Source organism: Phyllopteryx taeniolatus, chromosome 19, assembly GCF_024500385.1.
Source record: "Phyllopteryx taeniolatus isolate TA_2022b chromosome 19, UOR_Ptae_1.2, whole genome shotgun sequence".
Classification (NCBI taxonomy): Eukaryota; Metazoa; Chordata; class Actinopteri; order Syngnathiformes; family Syngnathidae; genus Phyllopteryx; species Phyllopteryx taeniolatus.
The window spans coordinates 856630-877607 of NC_084520.1; the positions used below are offsets into that span (position 1 = coordinate 856630).

General features: G+C 44.3%; 1 protein-coding gene across 4 annotated transcripts; it reads right to left on the reverse strand.

Annotated features, from left to right (window-relative positions):
• Positions 1-161: 161 nt before the first annotated feature.
• Positions 162-20955, reverse strand: LOC133469605 (signal transducer and activator of transcription 5B-like). 4 transcript variants are annotated; one of them, XM_061756872.1, is made up of 19 exons: positions 20657-20952; positions 19996-20130; positions 17545-17701; positions 17267-17356; positions 16920-17097; positions 16379-16509; positions 13906-14057; positions 13589-13744; positions 13057-13236; positions 12746-12833; positions 12254-12376; positions 9038-9130; positions 7066-7272; positions 6854-6948; positions 6474-6616; positions 6079-6234; positions 5843-5894; positions 4936-5043; positions 162-3799 (listed from the first exon to the last, which is right to left on the reverse strand). In XM_061756872.1, exons 2-19 carry the CDS (start codon positions 20121-20123, stop codon positions 3676-3678), a joined length of 2361 nt encoding a protein of 786 aa, XP_061612856.1. In that variant the 5' UTR covers positions 20124-20130; positions 20657-20952; the 3' UTR covers positions 162-3675. The 4 variants fall into 4 exon arrangements, with proteins under 4 accessions (XP_061612856.1, XP_061612855.1, XP_061612858.1 ...); XM_061756871.1 differs by having other exon boundaries at positions 19996-20135; XM_061756874.1 differs by lacking the exons at positions 16920-17097; positions 17267-17356; positions 17545-17701; positions 20657-20952 and having other exon boundaries at positions 19996-20125.
• Between the last annotated feature and the right edge of the window lie 23 nt (positions 20956-20978).

Below are 20978 nucleotides of genomic sequence, written 5' to 3' on the forward strand. Positions count from 1 at the left end.
ACAAAGTTCTATGTGGTTTCACAGATTAAAGGGTGGCAAATGGATGGATATGTTTGAACTACTCTAAAAACATGAAAAAGGTAGAGCTGTCTGCTCTTATTAATTTACCTTTTTAAATCAAGGTACAAAGTGGGAACAAATAAACAACATGAATTAAAAGCTGTTAGCAAAACATACTTTTATTACAGTGTTCTTTAATCTCCAATGAAATGAAGCACATTTGTGTAAACGTGGGACACTGTACAAAAGCAATACAGTGGACTGGAAAAGCCACTAAAACATGTTACTGTCATTTGATTTCATTACAAACAAGAAAAATAGTAACGGTCAATTTGAGCATCAGTGCTCACATTTGCTATGTACAGGAGGAAAAAAAAAGCACATATAGAAATACAGTTGATTGTCATTTGGTTTTCTTGCAGTTGTTGGCGTTTCTATCCAGATAGTTTTGCGCCTTTGTTGAGCTTGAAAAGTGGGTGACTGCCAACGCTTAATGGTAGATCGTCCCTGAGCAATCCTTAAAGTATGGCCAGAGCTGGGCAAATACACTTTATTTCCTAACCGATCGATAAGTTTAATTTAACAAAATTGGACATTTCCGGTGGTATGATTGTTCACTTTCGAGACCCTTATGAAGCATTAGCATTTTCCCAGGTTTTGTTTTTAACAAAAAAAATAATAAAAATGCATTCAGAATGTGCATTTATGGTTTAAACATGTCATTCAAAAAAAAATAAAAAAATAAATGCATTTAAGGCCACAGTCCCAGCACCAAAGGTGGTAACATTAGATGGTGGACCCGACTCACCAAGCACCTTCTGATGTAGATGTAGATGTTTTTAAGATTCTGCCTTTATACCACCAAAATGCCATTTACACTTTAGGAGTACAAAAGTTGAATTAAGGCAAATGGACTCTTCTTGGTTGTTAAAGACGTTTTATCTTGAATCCAAAAGACTTCTTCAGGTCCAATTTTTTTTAATTGTTTTTTTTTTACAGAGTTTATAACAGTGTAAACCGCTGGTAACAATGAAAAACAGAAAAGCCACATGAAAGTTTGCCACGCCTGCGACCCGAGCGAGGATCAGCGGAACAGAAGATGAATTCCTAAATGGCGAATGTTGTTCGTGTTCGTTTTGTTATAAATCCACTAGGGTGGTGTACAAAAGGCAAAATTATAAAACATGCAAATAAGACCAAGCTAACTTGCTTTTTGACAGCAATGACAACAAAGATGCAGTACTTTCAGAAGAGGAAAAAGAAACATCAATGGCATTCAATGTACGGTAATTAAGTAAATAATGCAAGTCGGCGTTGGAATCATACATATTTAGAAAGATTTTCTTTTAATCCCTTTTCCTCTTTTCAGGCTATCCCGTACTTTGATAAGATACACAATATAGTTGTTACAAATTAAATGTCCATAAATATAACAAAGCAAGCCCTGCCTCCTCCCCAAAAACACACTTGGCGGCAGGATGAATGTAAATAGTCAAGTTCCAAATGTAAATGGTGGTTCCTCCATGTTTTGCGCTACTGACAGGCAATTACTCTTCAGTCTATTTTGCACATAAATTGCATGAAAAAAAATTTAACGGGCTCGCTAGTCTTGATTGATGATGGAACTCATGATGGTAGCAGCAGAATGAATTCTGAAGTCTACAAAACCATGTTGTCTGGCAAGTTACAGAGAAATGCATGCAATAAGAAAATGACCCAAAACACACTGCCAACACAAAGGACTTAGTTCAGGGTTGAAAAAAGTGGAAGGTTTTAGACTCGCCAAGTCAATCACCGGACCTAAACCCAATAGAGCATGCATTTTACCACCTGAAGAGGAGACCGAAGGGAGAACCCCCCCCCCCCCCCAGAAACAAACAAGACCTGAGAGAGACTGAAGTAAAGGCCTGGAAAAGAAAGTGAAGACCGCAACAGTCTGGTGAAGTGGGTGGGTCGCAGGCTTGATGCAGTTATTGCAGGTAAGGGTTAGGCATTGTTAAGCGATTGGAACAGGGACTAACATTCCGGTTCTCGCTGAGTTGTTCAAATGACAACATTTTGGTTCCGATGTTTTCGATGCCTACAGTCCGCCGAGCCCGAAGAAGAAAGTAACGAAAACCAACGCGCACGTGCCCAACGGCAGCGGCAAACGAAAGTGTTAACTACGTTCAAATAAATGACCAGTCACCTCAGTGCAACACTTGGATGAAGATTATATTGTGCAACGGAGGCTTTCACCATGTATAGAAAGAAGTCTGACGCGCTCCGAGCGAACTTCAGTCAAGTCAACTGGGCGAGTGTGAAATAAGAATAAAATAAGTCTCTGCCGACACGGAGGCAGCTAAGAAGTTAAAACGGTGGGTTGCACTGATGGTTTTGAGCGTTTATTTTAGTCTTCAAACCAACATAAGAGTTAATGACAGACATGACAAATACAATGACAATTAAATGACCCATACTCCGAAGAAAGTAGAAACAGTCGCATTGGAAGCTTAACATTGCGCTAAAACTTCGCCAAAGGTCAAACTAGCAACTTTACGTCACAATGAATTGGGACAAAATTCATCGAACACTAACCGTGCGTCTCATTGGTGGGCGGGCGAAGGAATCAATGTTTGACAGAGCATTTGGTTCCATCCATGGCTCTTTGTTTTGCTTTTCGTTTTTACCGGTTATTTGTCGTGCCAAAATGCCGAGTTCAAAATAAACGGCTACGTGCTTAAAACGGGAAGTCAAGTTCAAACTTGCACGTAAACCATTTGACGTGATAAAACAGTCGCAAATAACTATTTTAACAATGCTATACTGAACTTTTAGCTGAAACGCTAATGAATATGAAGTCGATTGGGTTAGCCCCCCTTTTTCGTTCAGATATTCGTTTGATATTGATGCCGGTTATGAAGAACCCCCGAGTCAAATGTTCATTTTAGTTTATGCAGTTTAGGCTGCGAAGAAAATGATGTTCATGAATTAGGACACCCTTGATTTAAACCACGCCCCCTAAAAGAATGGGAATCGAGAATCATTTGGAATCGGAAGTTCTGAACTTCTGTCTCGTGATCCGAAACCCAAATGTCTTCAGGGTACAACAAAAACAAAGGTTGCGATACTTTTGGAGGGGACTGTATGTACTGAATATATTCACACGTTATATTACTCGACAAGTGACATTTCTGTGTGGAGTTTGCTTGGTGGGGGTTTTCTCCTTAGATTCATTCCAAGCTAAATTGGCCTTAGGTGTGAATGCTTGTTCGGCCGCGTGTCCTGCGATCGGTCGGCAACCCAGTCCAGGGTGTACCGCGCCTCTCGCCCCAAAGCCGGCTGAGATAGGGCCCCTAATTAGGATGCGCAGAGATAAATGGATGGGATATCTTCCTTCCTTGGCATCTGTTCAGTGTGTACTTTATAGATTTTATAGACGGAAGGTGAAAGTGCCCTCGGCGCAATGGAGTCCTGTCAGGCACATGCGAATGGGATGCTGACATCAAAACTAGCCCTATGTTTCAAAAGCCTGTTGAAAGGCACCCGTGGTTTTCTTCCGCTTGAAGACTGACATGATGTGCGATTTGCTCTCCTGCCAAACATACCGAGGCAAGCGGACGGCTGTTTAATAGCTGAGCGTTATCATCCAAAGGTCCAGGATGTGAAGATGCCCGTGGAAATGATGTGCCCCGTTCAGGACTGCTGGCTGCTCCACTGGCCGACCAAGGGCCTACAGAGTAGCTCTTCCACATGTCGAGCTACGTCCATGGTGTCCTCCAAGTCAAAGTCGCCCTCCGCATCCAACATGGCGTCCCCCCTGAGAGGACAGCAGCAGATGCCACATTTATTCTAGTCTACAAAACAACGCAGGAGCATGTTTTAAGTTCTCACGTTGCTTTTTGCATTACTTCCAAACTTGGAGGTGCAACAATTACAGTATCGTGTGTGTGACATGGGAAATTGACTTGTTATTGTTTGGATACAAACGGCTGCCCACCCATCAAGTGGGGAAAGTCCGTTTTTAGCGATCCTGCCCATTTCTGGTCACCAAATGTGGTGAACTAAAACTAATGCCACACAAACAATTATTTCCGTTTTTTTTGTAGAGCATAATGTAAACATTCAAAGGACAGGGAGGAACATGTACGTAAACCCTCGGACGTAATAACCTCAACCAAACAGTTGCTTTCGGTAGATCATAAGCGCATCCTGGTCAGGATGAATTTTGGATCATTCCTCTTTCTAATACTCATTCTGTTGCTGATTCGCTTTTGTCCTGTTGCAACACTCCTCATCATTTGCGCTTCAACTGTTGGACAGACGGCCGCAAGTTTTTTCTGTGAAATATCTCGATACATGTTTCCATTGATGACAGCAAGCTGTCCAGGCCCTGAGAAGGGAAAGCACACCCATACCGTGATGCTCCCTTCACCATACTTCACAGTTGGGATGTGCCGTTTTTTTTCCTCCGCACGTGGAGTTGTGCGTTCCTCCCAAACAATTCAATTATGGTTTCATCTGTCCACAGACTATTTTGCCAGTAGCGCTGTGGGACGTCCACAGCACTAGCCACTTCCCCACTCTGGGCTCTGCCTTCCGCTAGTCGATGCAAACCGCCAGCTGTCTTATTTGGTTCGGTCTTTGTTTTTCTTGGTTGTGTCCGGACATTAGTTCCACCTGTGTCCTGTCTCTGTCCTCCTCATGTCTCCACCAATCAGCTCTCTCCTTGCACATGCCCTGTCCAGGTGTGGCTACTTCATTCGTCGATGTGTGTTTAGTTAGCTAGTATCAGTTGAGACACTGTCTGGTCATATATTATTCCTCTAATTAGCATTTTTGACGTCATTTTTCTTTTTAACGAACCTTTTTGAGTTCCTGCATTTCGGTCCAACTGCCTCGGCCTCCACATAACCTTGTGACAAGAACCAATCGTATCTAAGGGTACACGCTTACATAGAGTGGTAGGCAGCAAAACTGTTGGGGTTGACCACTGAGGGAGAAGCCGTCTGGTCCATGAACGTGGGAGTTGTTCCGCTGGGTTCAGGATTTGGGGTGGTGAATCTAGCAGACATATGCCACCATATTTTACGATAGGTTTACATCATAATGACAACAATGGTGTCTCATAATAACAACAAGTGACTTTCTAGTGATCCACAAATACAAATACATTGAAGTGTTTGAACGGTGACAAAATATTGCATTTCATCATTCAAGAGTATCACAAACAACTATTCTAGCGCCGACATTCTGGGGGCTGTGTGTTCTACTTTGTTTAGCAAACGCATCCAAAAGCTATATTTAACTTTGAACAGGAGAACTACAATTTGATCATTTCCCACGGCAACCTGGTTGGGAATCACTGCTGGAGAGCAATGTTGTACTTTTCCAGTACAAAATCCCGATTGGCTCTGCTTCAGCTATTTTGGGGCTTGTCTTGACTTGCTAGCTTTCATATGAGGAGCTCGAGCAATGTCAGCCGATTATTCACATTTACACCTATGGGCAATTTAGAGTCACTAGTGCAACGGACCGGACATGCCTGCCTTTGGACCATTTGAGGCTGGAGAACTCACACGGACACGGTCTGAAGTGACCGATGTCGTAAGTTGGAAATGAGGCTGCACAGCTGTGATACATTACTGGAACTGGAAAATGGATTTTGGGAACGTCCGTGCTTTACAACTATTTATTTTGGAGCACATTACCTTTTTATTGAGATGAAATTCTCGTTTTCTTTTCAAACATCTACTGCGGTGACGCAACACATCAAAATAAAATAAAAAAATAAGACTTTTCTCCGCATCGTGAGAAGCAGGTAATCCTTGCAATGATATTTCGTATCCCATAAATAACTCACTCTGGCACAACTTGTTTGATCTGTGGTTTTACGTAGCCGTCCACTGCTTTTGCTGCAAGACACACAAAATGAATGAGGATCGAGATTATTGTTGTAATCCTCTCCGAGATTCCAATTTGAATCAATTCTACATTCTCCATTTCTTTCGGAAGACGTGCTCTTTACAGACCGTCTATTCATCCCCAATACGAATAGCGCGAATGCAAATGTACGCAGGCTCCGTCGTCGATACGTACAAAGCGGCGGCGTGTAGTACTTGGCGAAGACCTCGTCTTTGGGTCGGTCGGGATACAGAAACAGGAGGTGGTTCAGATCGCTGATGCGGTCAGCTAAGGAGCGAATGGAGAAATCCTTGGAGGTATACGGCAACAGATTCCATACCAGCCTTTCACCTGTTCAGCGATAGGAACAACATCCGACGCAGAATCATGTCGGCCACTTTTACAATTCATTCAATTGTGTACAGTAGTCCCAGAAATCACTCGCGTGCGTATGCAGCGGCGATAATCGATGATCAGGATTACCGGTCATCCCGCTATTGATGAAGAACATGTACTGTAAAAGTTTGAGTTCATCTGCCCAACAGGACAGACAAAAGACTCCCGAATAAGAATTTGCACGAGATCGATACCCGCTTTGTTGGGATTCTCTGCCGCCCAGGCAATGGTGATGCCGCCGATTTCAGAGTCGCTGAATCGCAGGAGGAATGTCCCGTTGGGTTTGGACAGAAGCATATCCTGTGCCTGCTGCTTGTTCACAAAACCCAGGATAGCCCTGCAACCATTGACAATTATGTTTAGTGCATTATGTTGTTGCACTCAGATTTCTAAAGTTATGGGGAACACATGACAATCATTTGTATTTTCTCTTCGACTTCATGCGTCATTAAATAGCAGATTCTAACCAGAGATCCACTCAAACCACCTGGCTGGAGACGAGTTAGCGGAACCGTTTGACGCGTCTCCAACTGCAGCCCGTCTGTTGCGACAAAAAGGACAATGTGTTCATTACCCGTCGTTCCAGTGAGGCTTGAGATGTTTCTTCATAAGTTCCATGACTCCATCAAACCACTGCCAAAAGGTGAAGTTGCGTCCGGGTAGGCTCTCCTGTTCAAAAGAGAGTCGCAGTCGTGAAGTGGAAACTATGTTCCAGGATCCCACATTTTGCTTAGAACGCCCAAAGTAAGAGAGTGATCGCAAGGGGCGGCGAGATGTTGGCCTCACCCTGTTGAACTGGGCCCAAGATATGGTCATGTTGCGGTATTCCTCTGGGTTGTTACTCGTACTTGTGAAAGCTTTCTGTGCCAGGAAGACCAGGTTATTCTCTGACAGGCCACGGCCGCTGTGCATCTCCGCCTTGTACTTCATATCGAGGGCCTCACAGAGCTGGGTCCATAGTACCTTGTCTGGTACAACGAATGGAACCCGGCCCTAAAGAGACAAGTGTGGTCAAATGACAACATTGAAATTGCATTCTCTTTCCTGACATAGGAATGTCTCCTCGTGTGTTGCGGCCACATTTCAGAGACGCACCCGTGGGAAATACTGTAGACCGCTACCACGACATTCTGCAACCGCCGACTGTGTAAGGGCTCGAAAATGAATGCAGCGATACCAACAATTGAAAGTCATCACTCATGTACGGAGGGTACGCAAAGTATGCAGACCCCCTGAAAATGGTCACTCTTTTTTATATTGCAGCCATTTGCTAAAATCCTTTCAATTCCTTTTCCCCCCTCATTAATGTACACACAGCACCCCATATTGACAGAAAACAAAAACGTTCGCAGATTTATTCAAAAAGAAAAACTGAAATATCACACAGCCAAGTTGAGCAATCGGGGGAGAAGAGCCTCGGTGAGAGAGGTCAAGAAGAACCCAAAGATCACTTGTGGCTGAGCTCCAGAGATGCAGTCGGGAGATGGGAGAAAGTTCTAGAAAGTCAAGCATCACTGCAGCCCTCCACCGGTCGGGGCTTTATGGCAGAGTGGCCCGACGGAAGGAAGCCTCTCCTCAGTGCAAGACTCATGAAAGCCCGCATGGAGATTGCTAAAAAATAAAACCCCGGAAGGACTCCAAGATGGGGAGAAATAAGATTCTCTGGTCTGGTGAGACCAAGGTAAAACTTTTTGGCCTTAATTCTCAGCGGCACGTGTGGAGAAAAGCAGGCACTGCTCATCACCTGTCCAATACGGTCCCAACAGTGAAGCATGGTGGTGGTGGTGGGGGTGTTTTTCAGCTGCAGGGACAGGACGACCGGTTGCAATCGAAGGAGGGATGAACGTGTTCAAGTATGGGGATATCCTGGACGAAAACCTTCTCCAGAGTGCTCAGGACCTCAGACTGGGCCGAAGGTTCACCTCCCAAAAAGACAATGACCCAAAGCACACAGCTAAAATAATGAAGGAGTGGCTTCAGAACAATTCCGTGACTGTTCTTGAATGGCCCAGCCAGAGCCCGGACTTAAACCCAATTGAGCATCTCTGGAGAGACCTGAACATGGCTATCTACCAACGTTCACCATCCGACCTGAGAGAACTGGAGAGGGTCTGCAAAGACGAATGGCAGAGGATCCCCAAATCCAGGTGTGAAAAACCTGTTGCATCATTCCCAAAAAGACTCGTGGCTGGATTAGCTCACAAGGGGGCTTCGACTAAATACTGAGCAACGGTCTGAATACTTATGGCTGTGAGATATTTCGTTTTTTCTTTTTTAATAAATCAAAAAATACGACAATTCCGTTTTTTTCTGTCAATATGGGGTGCTGTGTCTACATTAATGTGGGGGGGAAAAAATGAACAAATGATTTTAGCAAATGGCTGCAATATAGCAAAGAGTGAAAAATTTAAGGGGGTCTGAACGCTTTCCGTACCCATTGTACATGCGAGCGATCGCGAATACCAACCCCACTTTTATCAAAAGGATCACCATGTGTTGGAAGCATATACAATAAATGATAAAGGTTTTGAAATAATGGTTGAACTTGAAAGTATAGCGTGAAGACAAAGTAACAACTACCAACAGGAAATAGTTAATAGTGTATAGAAGTGTGCATATAAATATTTGAGTTTTGTTGACACACTGGAACAAAGTAGAGAATCATAAATGAAGCAAAAAAAAAATACAAAAAAAAAAGTCCTTTTTTAGAAATAATTCCTGAAACTGGAATACTGCAAGACTCCAGTTTCCAACTCACTGGTTCAGCGAAGGCATTGTCCCAAAGTACTGTTGCTGTGGCATTGTTGTCCTGACTACCGTGGACTATCACTACTACTGGTAGTGATAAAGTCTGAAAGTTCAAAGCAAAGGAAAGCGTAAGAGTGACAGAATAAACCCTACAGCTAGCAAAAAACTCATTTGACATCTCGAGAAATTGGAATATTACACAAGAAACTATGATTTTGAATGCAGCAGTGGCAAAGTGGGAGGAAAAAGTATGGGAACCCTTTGGAATTTCATACATTTTTCTCATTCAATATATTTCCAAAGGTGCTATTGACCTGAAAATGTCACCGGATGTTGGGAGCAACCCAAGTCATGCACACATACAAAGTAAGTAGAACAAACAAGCTCAGAGTATTGAACACGCCAACTGGTATTTATTTCATACTTTGTGCAAAAGCTTTTGTTTGCAATGACAGCTACAAGACGCCGTCCTGTATGGAGAAACTAGTCGCATGCATTGCTCTGGTGTGATTTTGGCCCATTCCTCCACACAAGCATTCCTCAAATCTTGAAGGTTCCGTGGACCTTGAGGTTCAGTTTTTCCATAGATTTTCGATTGGATTCAAGTCAGGCGATTGGCTGGGCCATTCGAGCAGCTTTATTGTTTTTCTTTGAAACCAATTGAGAGTTTCCTCGGCAGTATGTTTTGAATCATTATCTTGTCGAAACATCATGGGGTCTTGCGTGGCGAGCGTGCATACAGGCCATGGCGGCGGAGTGCATTATTCACTATTTTCCTGGTGACAACAGGACCTGCTAATTCCAGGTCTTTTTGAAGCTCTTGGACAACTTTTCTGATTATTCTTTGCGCTCCTCTGTCAGAAATCTTGCGAGGAGCACCTGATCGAGGCAAATTTATGCTGGTATGATTGAAATATACGTCTCAGAGGTAAGGCAGCAGACTCCACATAAATTGTAAGAAAGTCTCGTCCTCTACAACACACAACTACTTGTAACATTACTATGAGCCCATAAGGTTACAGTGGGTACGGAAAATATTCAGAGCCCCTTAAATGTTTCACTTTTTTCCCCACATTAATGTACACACGGCGGCCAACTGGTTAGAGCGTCAGCCTCACAGTTCTGAGGACCGGGGTTCAATCCCCGACCCCGCCTGTGTGGACTTTGCATGTTCTCCCCGTGCCTGCGTGGCTTTTCTCCGGGCACTCCGGGTTCCTCCCACATCCCAAAAACATGCGTGAATTGGAGACTCTAAGTTGCCCGTAGGCGTGGATGTGAGTGCCAATGGTTGTTTGTTCGGATGTGCCCTGCGATTGGCTGGCGACCGGTTCAGGGTGCACCCCGCCTCCTGCCCGATGACAGCTGGGATAGGCTCCAGCACGCCCGCGACCCAAGTGAGGAGAAGCGGCTCAAAACAATGGATGGATGGATGGATAATGTACACACAGCACCCCATATTGGCAGGGGGGAAAAAACAGAATTGTTGACATTTTTTGGAGATTTATTCAAAAAGAAAAACTGAAATATCACACAGCCATAAGTATTCAGACCCTTTGCTCAGTATTTAGTAGAAGCACCCTTTTGAGCTAATGCAGCCATGAGTCTTTTTGGGAATCAGTTTTTCCCACCTGGATTTGGGGATCCTCTGCCATTCCTTCTTGCAGATCCTCTCCAGTTCTGTCAGGTTGGATGGTGATCGTTGGTTCACAGCCATTTTCAGAGATGCTCAATTGGGTTTAGGTCAGGGCTCAGGCTGGGCCATTCAAGAACAGTCACTGAGTTGTTGTGAAGCCACCCCTTTGGTATTTTAGCTGTGTGCTTAGGGTCATTGTCTTTCCCTGTCCCTGCAGCTGAAAAACACCACCGCAGCATGATGCTGCCACCACCATGCTTCACCGTTGGCACTGTATTGGACAGGTGATGGGCAGTGCCAGGTTTTCTCCACACATGCCGCTTAGAATTAAGGCCAACAATTTCTATCTTGGTCTCACCAGACCAGAGAATCTTATTTTTTTTTTACCTTCTTCTTTACCTCTCTCACCAAGGCTCTTGTTCAATATATGAGTGGCACAGCGAAGGGTCTGAATGCTTGTGGCTGTGTGCTATTTCACTTTTTCTTTTTTAATAAAATCAGCAAAAATGTCAACAACTCAATTGTTTTGTCAATATGGGGTGCTGTGTGTACATTAATGGCAAACAAATGTACTTGAATGATTTTTACAAATGGTTGCAATATAACAAAGAGTGAAAAATTCAAGGGGGTGTGAAAACTTTCCGTACCCACTGTATATATAATCATATATAAACACACACACACACACAGCAGCTCTGCTCGCTGGCAGTCCAAGCAGACGCGCCTGTTAGTGTTAATCACGTGAATTTCAATCATGCAAAGCACATTGAGTTACCTTGTGCATTAAATGCACCGTATAAATAAAGCTGACAGTGCCTTGCATTTTTATTTACGATAGAAAACTTGAGAGAGCTATTTATTGGTTCATGTTTTCATCTTTTAAAAGACATCCTGCTGAGCCTGGGAGCTCCCTGCACTCGTTAGAATTTTAAAACAAAGATGGAAAAGCTGATTAATAAATGTGCTTAAATGAAGTCAAATGTTTTTATTATTCCAAATTTTGACACCAATATTTTCCTTTTTACCTGAAAATGAGTACCGGCTGGAATTATCAGCCTCCTTGACTACGAATGATCTGTATCGGCCCTGAAAAAAACACATCGGTCAATCACTAAATAGGGCTGTCCAGGCCCTGACTTACCAAAGCGCACCCAAATCATGACAAACTTTCTCCACGTATAGACGGGTTGCCTGACCGTGGACTGATGAACATCAAGAGCTTTACAGATACGTTTGTGAGCTTTTCCAGCTTTACACAATTGAACAATTCTTCAAATCGTAGGTCTTCCGAGAACTCGCTTGAGCGAGGCGTGGTACACATCGGTCAATCCTTACAATGTCAGAAATTCCAAAGGGTTCATATACATTTTCCTCCCACTGTAGGTAGGAATTGGCCTTCTGAAAAGTATTTCCCTATAGGTTTCACCAATCTGTATAATGAGTTTCTTTTCTGATTGAGCAACTGAAATAAATGTCTATCATATTCTAATTTGAGATGAACTCAAGTCGTTTAATCCACGACACAAATTGAGTATACCTTCAACCAATGCTAAACCCTTGGAATTGAAAAGGGTGTTAAAAAAGTTCCCTTACTTTAACATGGAAGACCAGCTCATTGCCTCCAATGCTGAACTGTGATTCAAACAGAACCGTGAACTTTTCCTCAGTCACTGACTCTGCGCCTCGACGGTCCGAACGCTTGATTCGCTTCAGAGACTATTCGCAGAGAGACAGATAATTATTCAGTCATTCAACTTCTTAATACATGCATGCACAGTGGTAGCAGGTCTTGGTAAAAATGAAATAATAAGAGTCATATGTCCCAATAGGAAAATGGGACATGACCATCCTCCTTTTAAGCAGAAAACAACTCTGATTCAATTCAATGTGAATTACAAAGCAAATACGAGTCTCTGCCAAAACCTTGCGCCATTACTTTCGCTGCATGTATGAAAGCGGTGTTATAAAAACACTGACCGTTTAGAACTGCAGAATGCACTTCAATAAAGTATTCCATTTGTTTATTTGGCTATGACCTGCTCGATGACATTATAAGCATGAAAGATGTTTCAACTGGCAACCAACCATGTTTCTGAAGTTTGCACTGAGAGTGCTTGTGGCCTGGTGATACTCCATCACACAGTTGTTGTTCAGGATTTCACCACTGCTTTCACTACCAAAAGAGGGGGGGAAACAGTTAGTTGGGGGGGGGGGGGGGGGGGTTAAAGGAGACTTTCTACAACAAAGCAGGACTGTACAGGGAATCAAAGTCAACTAATTTCACAGCTAATTTCGAATACATACAATTTCATTCAACAAACCAGAGAACATTATACAGTACTTCTACTCTAGTCTCGGAACCCGAAGAAAGTCTGCACTCTGGAGTCACGTCCCACCTGTGTGTGCTTTCGTTTTTGAGTAGAGCTTTGGCCTGTTGCTCACTAACGATGACAGCCTTCACTTGCGGTGGATTCATGTGGACGTTGAGCTTTCCACCCACCAGAAGTCGCACCGTTGCTGCAAACTTGGTGTGGGTTCTTAACACTTGGGGCGGTTGCTTTTCAATGATGAAGGTGCTAAACGGAGGAGAGCATTATTAACATCATGAAGTAAATCATCTCAACAAAACCGGGCGACCGACCGAAGCCCTTCGATTTGTATTATTGCTCAGTGTTAATGTTAAGCAGCAAAGCTGAAACAACACTTTTTTTTTTTTTTTTTTTTTAATTATTATCTCAACCTCATTTTTTCCCCTAATCATGAAGTCCACGTACTTTTCCGCACCCATGGATGAGAGACACCTGCCTTTTCATGCTACAACGTGACAGTGACCTTTTCAAAATCAAACCGCCACTTCTGCGTACCAGCCTTCCGACACTACGACGGAATTGCGCATCGTTAAGTACGGGATTAGGTGTGTTTTTTCACCTCGTGACCAAGGCAGAGATGATATCAGTGATGTCCGTATTGAGCTTGCTCAGTAGATCTTCCATGGGACCCGGCAGAGGAAGCTGCTGAGTGAGATGTTCACAGCGGCGAATCTGCTGTCGATTCGTCCAGATCAGATCTGCCAGCTTTTCACACCTACAGGACATTGGCATTAGATGCTGGGCTCATTTATTTGTACAATTAGACTACATGTATAAGTGTGGGTGAAGAAAGCAATGACAAAAAGATATCGACGTATATATATATATTCGGTTGCCAGTCAAAAGCGTTCTACATGACTTGAGTGAAGTCCATACCAGGACTGGAGAATGTCTAGTCCTCCCTCATGGGGACCGCCATTGCCAGCTAACTGCTGCCTCCTCTTCCACTGAATGAGCTCCTCGTCTAGAATCAAAGTTTGTTGTTTCCTCAGAAGGGCCAGGGTCTTTTGGTGTTGTTCTGACAGGTCCTGCAAACACACGGTACGCCACACACTGAGAACACGATAATCAGTGCTAGCGATCGTCATGACCTGTGCCCTTTCTACGTCACATTTGTAGCAATTTTTCACTTTATCATGCCCTGTCATTTCAGAAAGCCTTGCTTTGCTTTGGCCTCCCCGTTGGTTGGCACACCGCACTCATGTCTTCCACCTTTCACCTCATTGCCTTCCCCTTCTTGGTGCATTTCTTCATTGTGCTCCGTCATCCACGCCAGGCCCCCTTCGCCAGTTTGGTAAGTGTAACAACCCGATTTTAGGTGTATGACCCTGCTTCCGTCGTGGTTTGCTAGATTTGGACTCCCTGCGAGTTGACCTTCGGATCATTGTCAGTTAATCGTACGCAATCGTCTCCTGTTGTCTGAGCCGTGCAATCGAGTCCACCTGCTGTGGACCCGACACTCATGAGAAACAAGGAGGAAGGCGGCCGACTGAAAAAAAAGTCCAAACACAGCAGTCCCGTACTGGAGAATCATGCAAAATCACCACAAAGACAACACAAAGTGTCAAAATACATTTTAAACACAACCAATTCCACCCAATTTCGGAAGATGGGAACAAAAACACGGTGGTACATTTCCCGGCAGCTTGCACTTATGCAACTCTTTGCCCAAACAATGCAAATACAAACGTGACAACGTACAGTGGGTACGGAAAGTATTCAGACCCCCTTAAATGTTTCACTCTTTGTCATATTGCAGCCATTTGCTAAAATCATTTAAGTTCATTTTTCCCCCACATTAATGTAGACACAGCACCCCATATTGACAGAAAAAAACGGAATTGTTGAAATGTTTGCCAACTTATTCAAAAAGAAAAACTGAAATATCACACAGCCATAAGAATTCAGACCCTTTGCTGTGCCACTCATATATTGAACTCGGGTGCTGTCCATTTCTTCTGATCATCCTTGAGATGGTTCTACACCTTCAGTGGAGTCCAGCTGTGTTTGAAGATACTGATTGGACTTGATTAGGAAAGCCACACACCTGTCTATAGAAGACCTTACAGCTCACAGTGCATGTCAGAGCAAATGGGGAATTATGAGGTCAAAGGAACTGCCTGAAGAGCTCAGAGACAGAAATGTGGCAAGGCACAGATCTGGCCAAGGTTACAAAAAAAAAAATCTGCTGCAATGAATGTTCCTCAGAGCGCAGTGGCCTCCATAATCCTGAAATGGAAGACGTTTGGGACGATCAGAACCCTCCCTAGAGCAAACTGAGCAATCGGGGGAGAAGAGCCTTGGTGAGAGAGGTCAAGAAGAACCCAAAGATCACTTGTGGCTGAGCTCCAGAGATGCAGTCGGGAGATGGGAGAAAGTTCTAGAAAGTCAACCATCACTGCCGCCCTCCACCAGTCGGGGCTTTATGGCAGAGTGGCCCGACGGAAGGAAGCCTCTCCTCAGTGCGAGACGCGTGAAAGCCCGCATGGAGTTTGCTGAAAAACACCTGAAAGACTCCAAGATGGTGAGAAATAAGATTCTCCGGTTTGGTGAGACCAAGATAGAACTTTTTGACCTTAATTCTCAGCGGCACGTGTGGAGAAAACCAGGCACTGCTCATCACCTGTCCAATACAGTCCCAAGAGTAAAGCACGGTGGTGGCAGCATCATGCCGTGGGGGTGTTTTTCAGCTGCAGGGACAGGACGACCGGTTGCAATCGAAGGAAAGATGAATGCGGGCAAGTACAGGGTTATCCTGGACAAAAACCTTCTCCAGAGTGCTCAGAACCTCAGACTGGGCTGAAGGTTCACTTTCAAAAAAGACAATGACCCTAAGCACACAGCTAAAATAACAAAGGAGTGGCTTCAGAACATCTCTGTGATTGTTTTTGAATGGCCCAGACAGAGCCCTGACTTAAACTCAATTGAGCATCTCTGGAAAGACCTGAACATGGCTGTCCTCCAACGTTCACCATCCAACCTCACAGAACCGGAGAGGATCTGCAAGGAGGAATGGCAGAGGATCCCCAAATCCAGGTGGGAAAAACTTGTTGCATGATTCCCAAAAAGACTCGTGGCTGGATGAGCTCAAAAAGGTTGCTTCTGCTAAATACGGAGCAAAGGGTCTGAATACTAATGGCTGCGTGATAGTTCAGTGTTTCTTTTTTAATAAATCTCCAAAAAACGTCAACAATTCCGTTTTTTTCCCGTCAATATGGGGTGCGGTGTGTACATTAATGAGGGAAAAAAAATTTAGCCAATGGCTGTAATATCACTCTCTAAATTGCCCGCAGGTGTGAATGTGAGTGCTGTAAATGATATGTGACATGTGGATGGCGAACAGTCATACAAGCCTGTATTTCTGTAAGGTGCTGGCCTCTCTGGCGAGCCAGGCCTCCACGGTGGCCCTCTTGCTTTGGAGCGTGGTTTCCCGTTGGGTGCGCTCAGTTGGAGGCAGGGAGTTCAGACTGCTCAGCTGGGCTGACCAAAGGGAAGCAAGATTAGAGACAAGATTTAAAAATAAAATAAAAAAATACAAATAATAATAATAATAATAAATACATTCGCAAGGTGGGAATGAAAAGAAGCATTTATTGGTTTAGTTATTGAACTGGAAATGATTCCGTGAAAAGCTTCTCCTTTCCGTTGTATTTGTTCAAGAAATCTGTTCTTCTGTTTCAGAAGTCTGCATTGAGCAAAGACAACGAGGCGAATTTTGGTTTAAGAATCGGGCCATCATCTGTAAGGAAGAAAGCTTGGGGGGGGGAAAAATTGGTGATAGTTTATGGGTATCAAAAATGAAATTGTAACAACAGTTAACTCATCGCCGTGTTCAAGAATGTCGGCTTCGCCGAGTATAAGGATGGCTGCCGGAGCGAACGAGTGCATACCCTGGAGGCGCAGGTTCTCCTGGTACTGGATGATGAAGTACTCTTGGCTGTGTTGCAACTTTCGCAGTTCATTCTCGGTCTCCTGTGTGGCTAGTCGGAGCTCCTCGAAGGCCTGATTGATCTGCTGGTGGCGCTGGGAGAGGCTGTCTATGGCCTGCCCCCCACTCACACAATTTGCCTGAACGCAACGCATTGGAATTGTTAAACGGGGAATTCAAAAGCGCTGCGTACCGAACACCGCGACAATCGTCAGGGCTCAGGCTAGCATCCCTTCAACAACTAGTTGCGTTTCTATTTTTGACAGCGGGACTCGAACCTTCCGGTTCCCGGCTCGTGTCAAGACTTACATTCGAAGCTTCTTGAACCAGTCGCTGTTCGGAACACAGGATGTGCTTGATGCAGCGCACTAGCTCCAAAGGACAGCGGTCATATGTGCTCTGCATTGACAATGAATCAAACAGGGAATTTCTATAACTTTCACACGTCAGCAGTAACGTCGGGACTTTGGTGCAGATCAGAAAAGGTAAAGAGAAACTCTGTCTTTATTGGCTCTTAGTTTTGACATCAATGGTTTTGTTCCTTGACTGGTAAGATTACTCTGGACTGATCAGTTTTGCTAGTTTACCTTGAGCTGGTTTGCATAGTGTCCCAGCTTGATCTTAAGAAGAAAGCCATCCTCTCCGCCCTGAAGCTGGGCTTTCCTCTGAAGCTCTGACACCAGGTTGTCCAGAAGATGCTTGGCTTTGGCTTCCTCTGCCGGGTTGCCCAACTCCACCGAATCCCTTTAACGGCACATCATTGTCGATGGGTATTTTAGCGACCAGCGGACTACATCTCTCACACAGCCATCCGTTTTCTTTACCGCTTCTCCTCACTCGGGTCGCTCGCGGGCGTGCTGCTGGAGCCTATCCCAGCTATCTTCGGGCGGGAGGCCAGCCAATCGCAGGGCACATATAAACAAACAATTATTCACACTCCCATTCACACCTACAGGCAATTTAGAGTCTTCAATTAAGCTAGCACGCATGTTTTTGGGATGTGCGAGGAAACCGGATCCTTATTGACAAATGGTGGCGGCCCATTGAACAAGACATCTTTTAATAACGGTAAAGACAAACAACTTCATAAAAATCGTGCAAGTTGCATGTGCTGCCCTTCAAACTCTGCAGACACAAGTGTATGACTGATCCGAACAACTCGTTCAACCCATTACACACTTGTCTTTATCCGATCGTAATAATTCATTTTCAAATTCCTATCTCAGAAATAACACCATTTGTTTTACTGTCTACTATTGAGTGGGAATATGAAGATACTAAAATGCATTTGTGTTAATTTTCATGGAAAAGACATATTAAACAATTGGAGAAAAATCACATGCATCCAAAAATGTAATTAGCATCTTTAGAAAAAATGTTGCAAATCATGAAACTTTTTGTACACCTCACAGTAGTGACATTTTGGCATTAATTATTAATAATCATCAACTTCGAATTTTATGGCTAACCCTAACACGTTCCAAAAAGGCTGGGACAGGGTCATGTTTACCACTGTGTTCCATCACCTTTACTTTGAACAACATTCAAGAAACGTTTGAACACTAATTGTTGAAGCTCTGTCGGTGGAATTCTTTTCCCATTCTTGCTCGATGTACAGCTTCAGCTGTTCAACAGTCCGGGGTCTCCGTTGTCGTATTTGACGCTTCATAATGCGCCGCGCATTTTCAATGGGAGACGGGTCTGGACTGCAGGCAGGCACTCTTTTACTACAAAGCCACGCTGTTGTATCACGTGCAGAATGTGGTTTGGCATTGTCTTCCTGAAATAAGCCGGGGCGTCCATGAAAAAGACGTCGCTTGGATGGCAGCATATGTTTCTCCAAAACCTGTATGTACCTTTCAGCATTAATGGTGCCTTCACAGACGTGTAAGTTACCCATGCCATCGGCACTAACACAGCCCCATACCATCACAGATGCTGGCTTTTGAACTTTGCGTCCATAACAGTCCGGATGGTTCTTTTCCTCTTTGGCCCGGAGGACACGACGACCACAATTTCCAAAAACAATTTGAAATGCGGACTCGTCGGACCACAGAACACTTTCCCGCTTTGCATCGGTCCATCTTAGATGAGCTCGAGCCCAGAGAAGCCGGCGGCGTTTCTGGTTGTTGTTGATAAATGGCTTTTGCTTTGCCTAGTAGAGTTTCAAGTTGCACTTCCGGATGTAGCGCCGAACTGTATTTACTGACATTGGTTTTCTGAAGTGTTCCTGAGCCCACGTGGCGATATCCTTTACACATTGATGTCGGTTTTTGATGCAGTGCCGCCTGAGGGATCGAAGGTCACGGGCATTCAATGTTGGTTCTCGGCCTTGCCGCTTACATGCAGTGATTTCTCCAGATTCTCTCAACCGTTTTTATCAGTGCCTGATAGTCGGCAACTACCGTAGGTTTGCTACAATTCCAAAAATGTCAACCCTGGGTCGTCACGTTAAAGGTCAGAGGACAAAGATTTTAAGATTTTTCTTGACAACTCTAGCGCTCCTTTACCAAACCACATCTGCCATTTCAAAGTGATTATATAGCAGATATACAGCAGTTCAATCGATAAATATGGTTTCCAATCGAAAATCTATGGAAAGAACTGAAAGTCAAGGTCCGTAAAAGAAGTCCACGGAACCTTCAAGATTTGAAGACCGCTTGTGTGGAAGAATGGGCCAAGATCACACCAGAGCAATGCATGCGACTAGTTTCTCCATACAGGACGGCGTCTTGAAGCTGTCATTGCAAACAAAGGCTTTTGCACAAAGTATGAAATAAATACCAGTTGGTGTGTTCAATACTTTCCCCCTGTGTCATTTCACATGAATACACGCGTTCATTTCTGAAGGCCTAGACATTTAACAATGTCTTTGTCTTTGTTGTGCAATAGCCTACTCGTTAAATGACCAAGTGGTGTGCAAAAAACACTAACACATCGGGCCTTATGGGCGCAACACTCAGTTGCTACCGTCTGAACTGATGTTACAAGGAGCGCTGTCAGATCCGTTTCTGGTTTGGAAGAGAAATTGGAGTTACCATAGTTGGCTCTCGATCCACTGGGCCAAGTAGTGCCGCACCTCGATAGGGAAGTGCTGGCCATACAGCGCCTGCATCTGGTGCAAGGCATCGCCCTGCAGCTGCTGGGCTTGGATCCACATGGCCATGGTGCTCCTGTGCTGTGCAGCAAAGGGTGGAAGAAAAGCAAAACGGAGAGCATTTGGATTTGGGGTTGCACAATAGACGCTGAGGAGCACCCTTTTCATCTCAGGGATGTTGCTTTGAAAAGCGGCTTTTATTTAGATTGGACAACTCTTGACTTCAATGGAAACACTCAGTTATGAAAAGTTGGCTTTTTCCAAATTCCCAAATGTATGCGTAGCAGATTGTAATTGGTCTGCTGGCCCTTCTCATTAAAGTTGGAGGGATGTTTTAGCTTGGAATGCCACGCGGTTGCCAACCAAAAGGAACACGTGGCATGAAATATCGGGATATCATTCTTTATATGAATCGTGTGGGGATTCGCAGCTGTCCTTGTTCTTTTTTGGTTTTTTTTTAACTTGGGTGCGCTATGCTAGCTAGCGAAAGTATGCTAGCATCGTCGAGCTCAGTGATAAAGATGTCAAGTTCGAGCACGCGATTCAAACTCTGCGCTCCCGAAGCGCCACACGCCACTTTTATGGGTGCGAATCAAGCTCACCTTTTAAAGGCTTGCAGAACGGCTCACAGAGACTCCGACACGTCAACGCAACTTCCAAACGTCACAGTGGTTGACGTACGCACTCCATTTGTGCAAAACCAGCTGTTGCTGGAACGATCAGTCAAGAAAGCTCCAATATTAGGGGCAGCTTCCGTTTCTGGCTTTCGAAATAAAACACACTACCTCTTCATTGGCTTCGTCCTAATGATGTTTGGTTTAAGTTTGCATTTAACTTTCTGACAAAAATGCTCTCGACTTGTTGCAGTCCGACCAGCTTTTTTTGTTTTCTTCTTCCTGCTACAAGGCTCACCGTAGTAGCCCG

What these genes read in the sequence shown, in the direction of transcription:
- LOC133469605 (XM_061756872.1), bottom strand. Translation starts at nt 20,123, where the DNA reads ATGGCCATGTGGATCCAAGCCCAGCAGCTGCAGGGCGATGCCTTGCAC. An exon ending in ATCTCTGCCTTGGTCACGAG is followed by an intron (nt 13,237 to 13,588) that starts GTGAAAAAACAC and finishes TCCTCCGTTTAG; the next exon opens with CACCTTCATCATTGAAAAGC. An exon ending in CTTGGGCCCAGTTCAACAGG is followed by an intron (nt 6,949 to 7,065) that starts GTGAGGCCAACA and finishes TCTTTTGAACAG; the next exon opens with GAGAGCCTACCCGGACGCAA.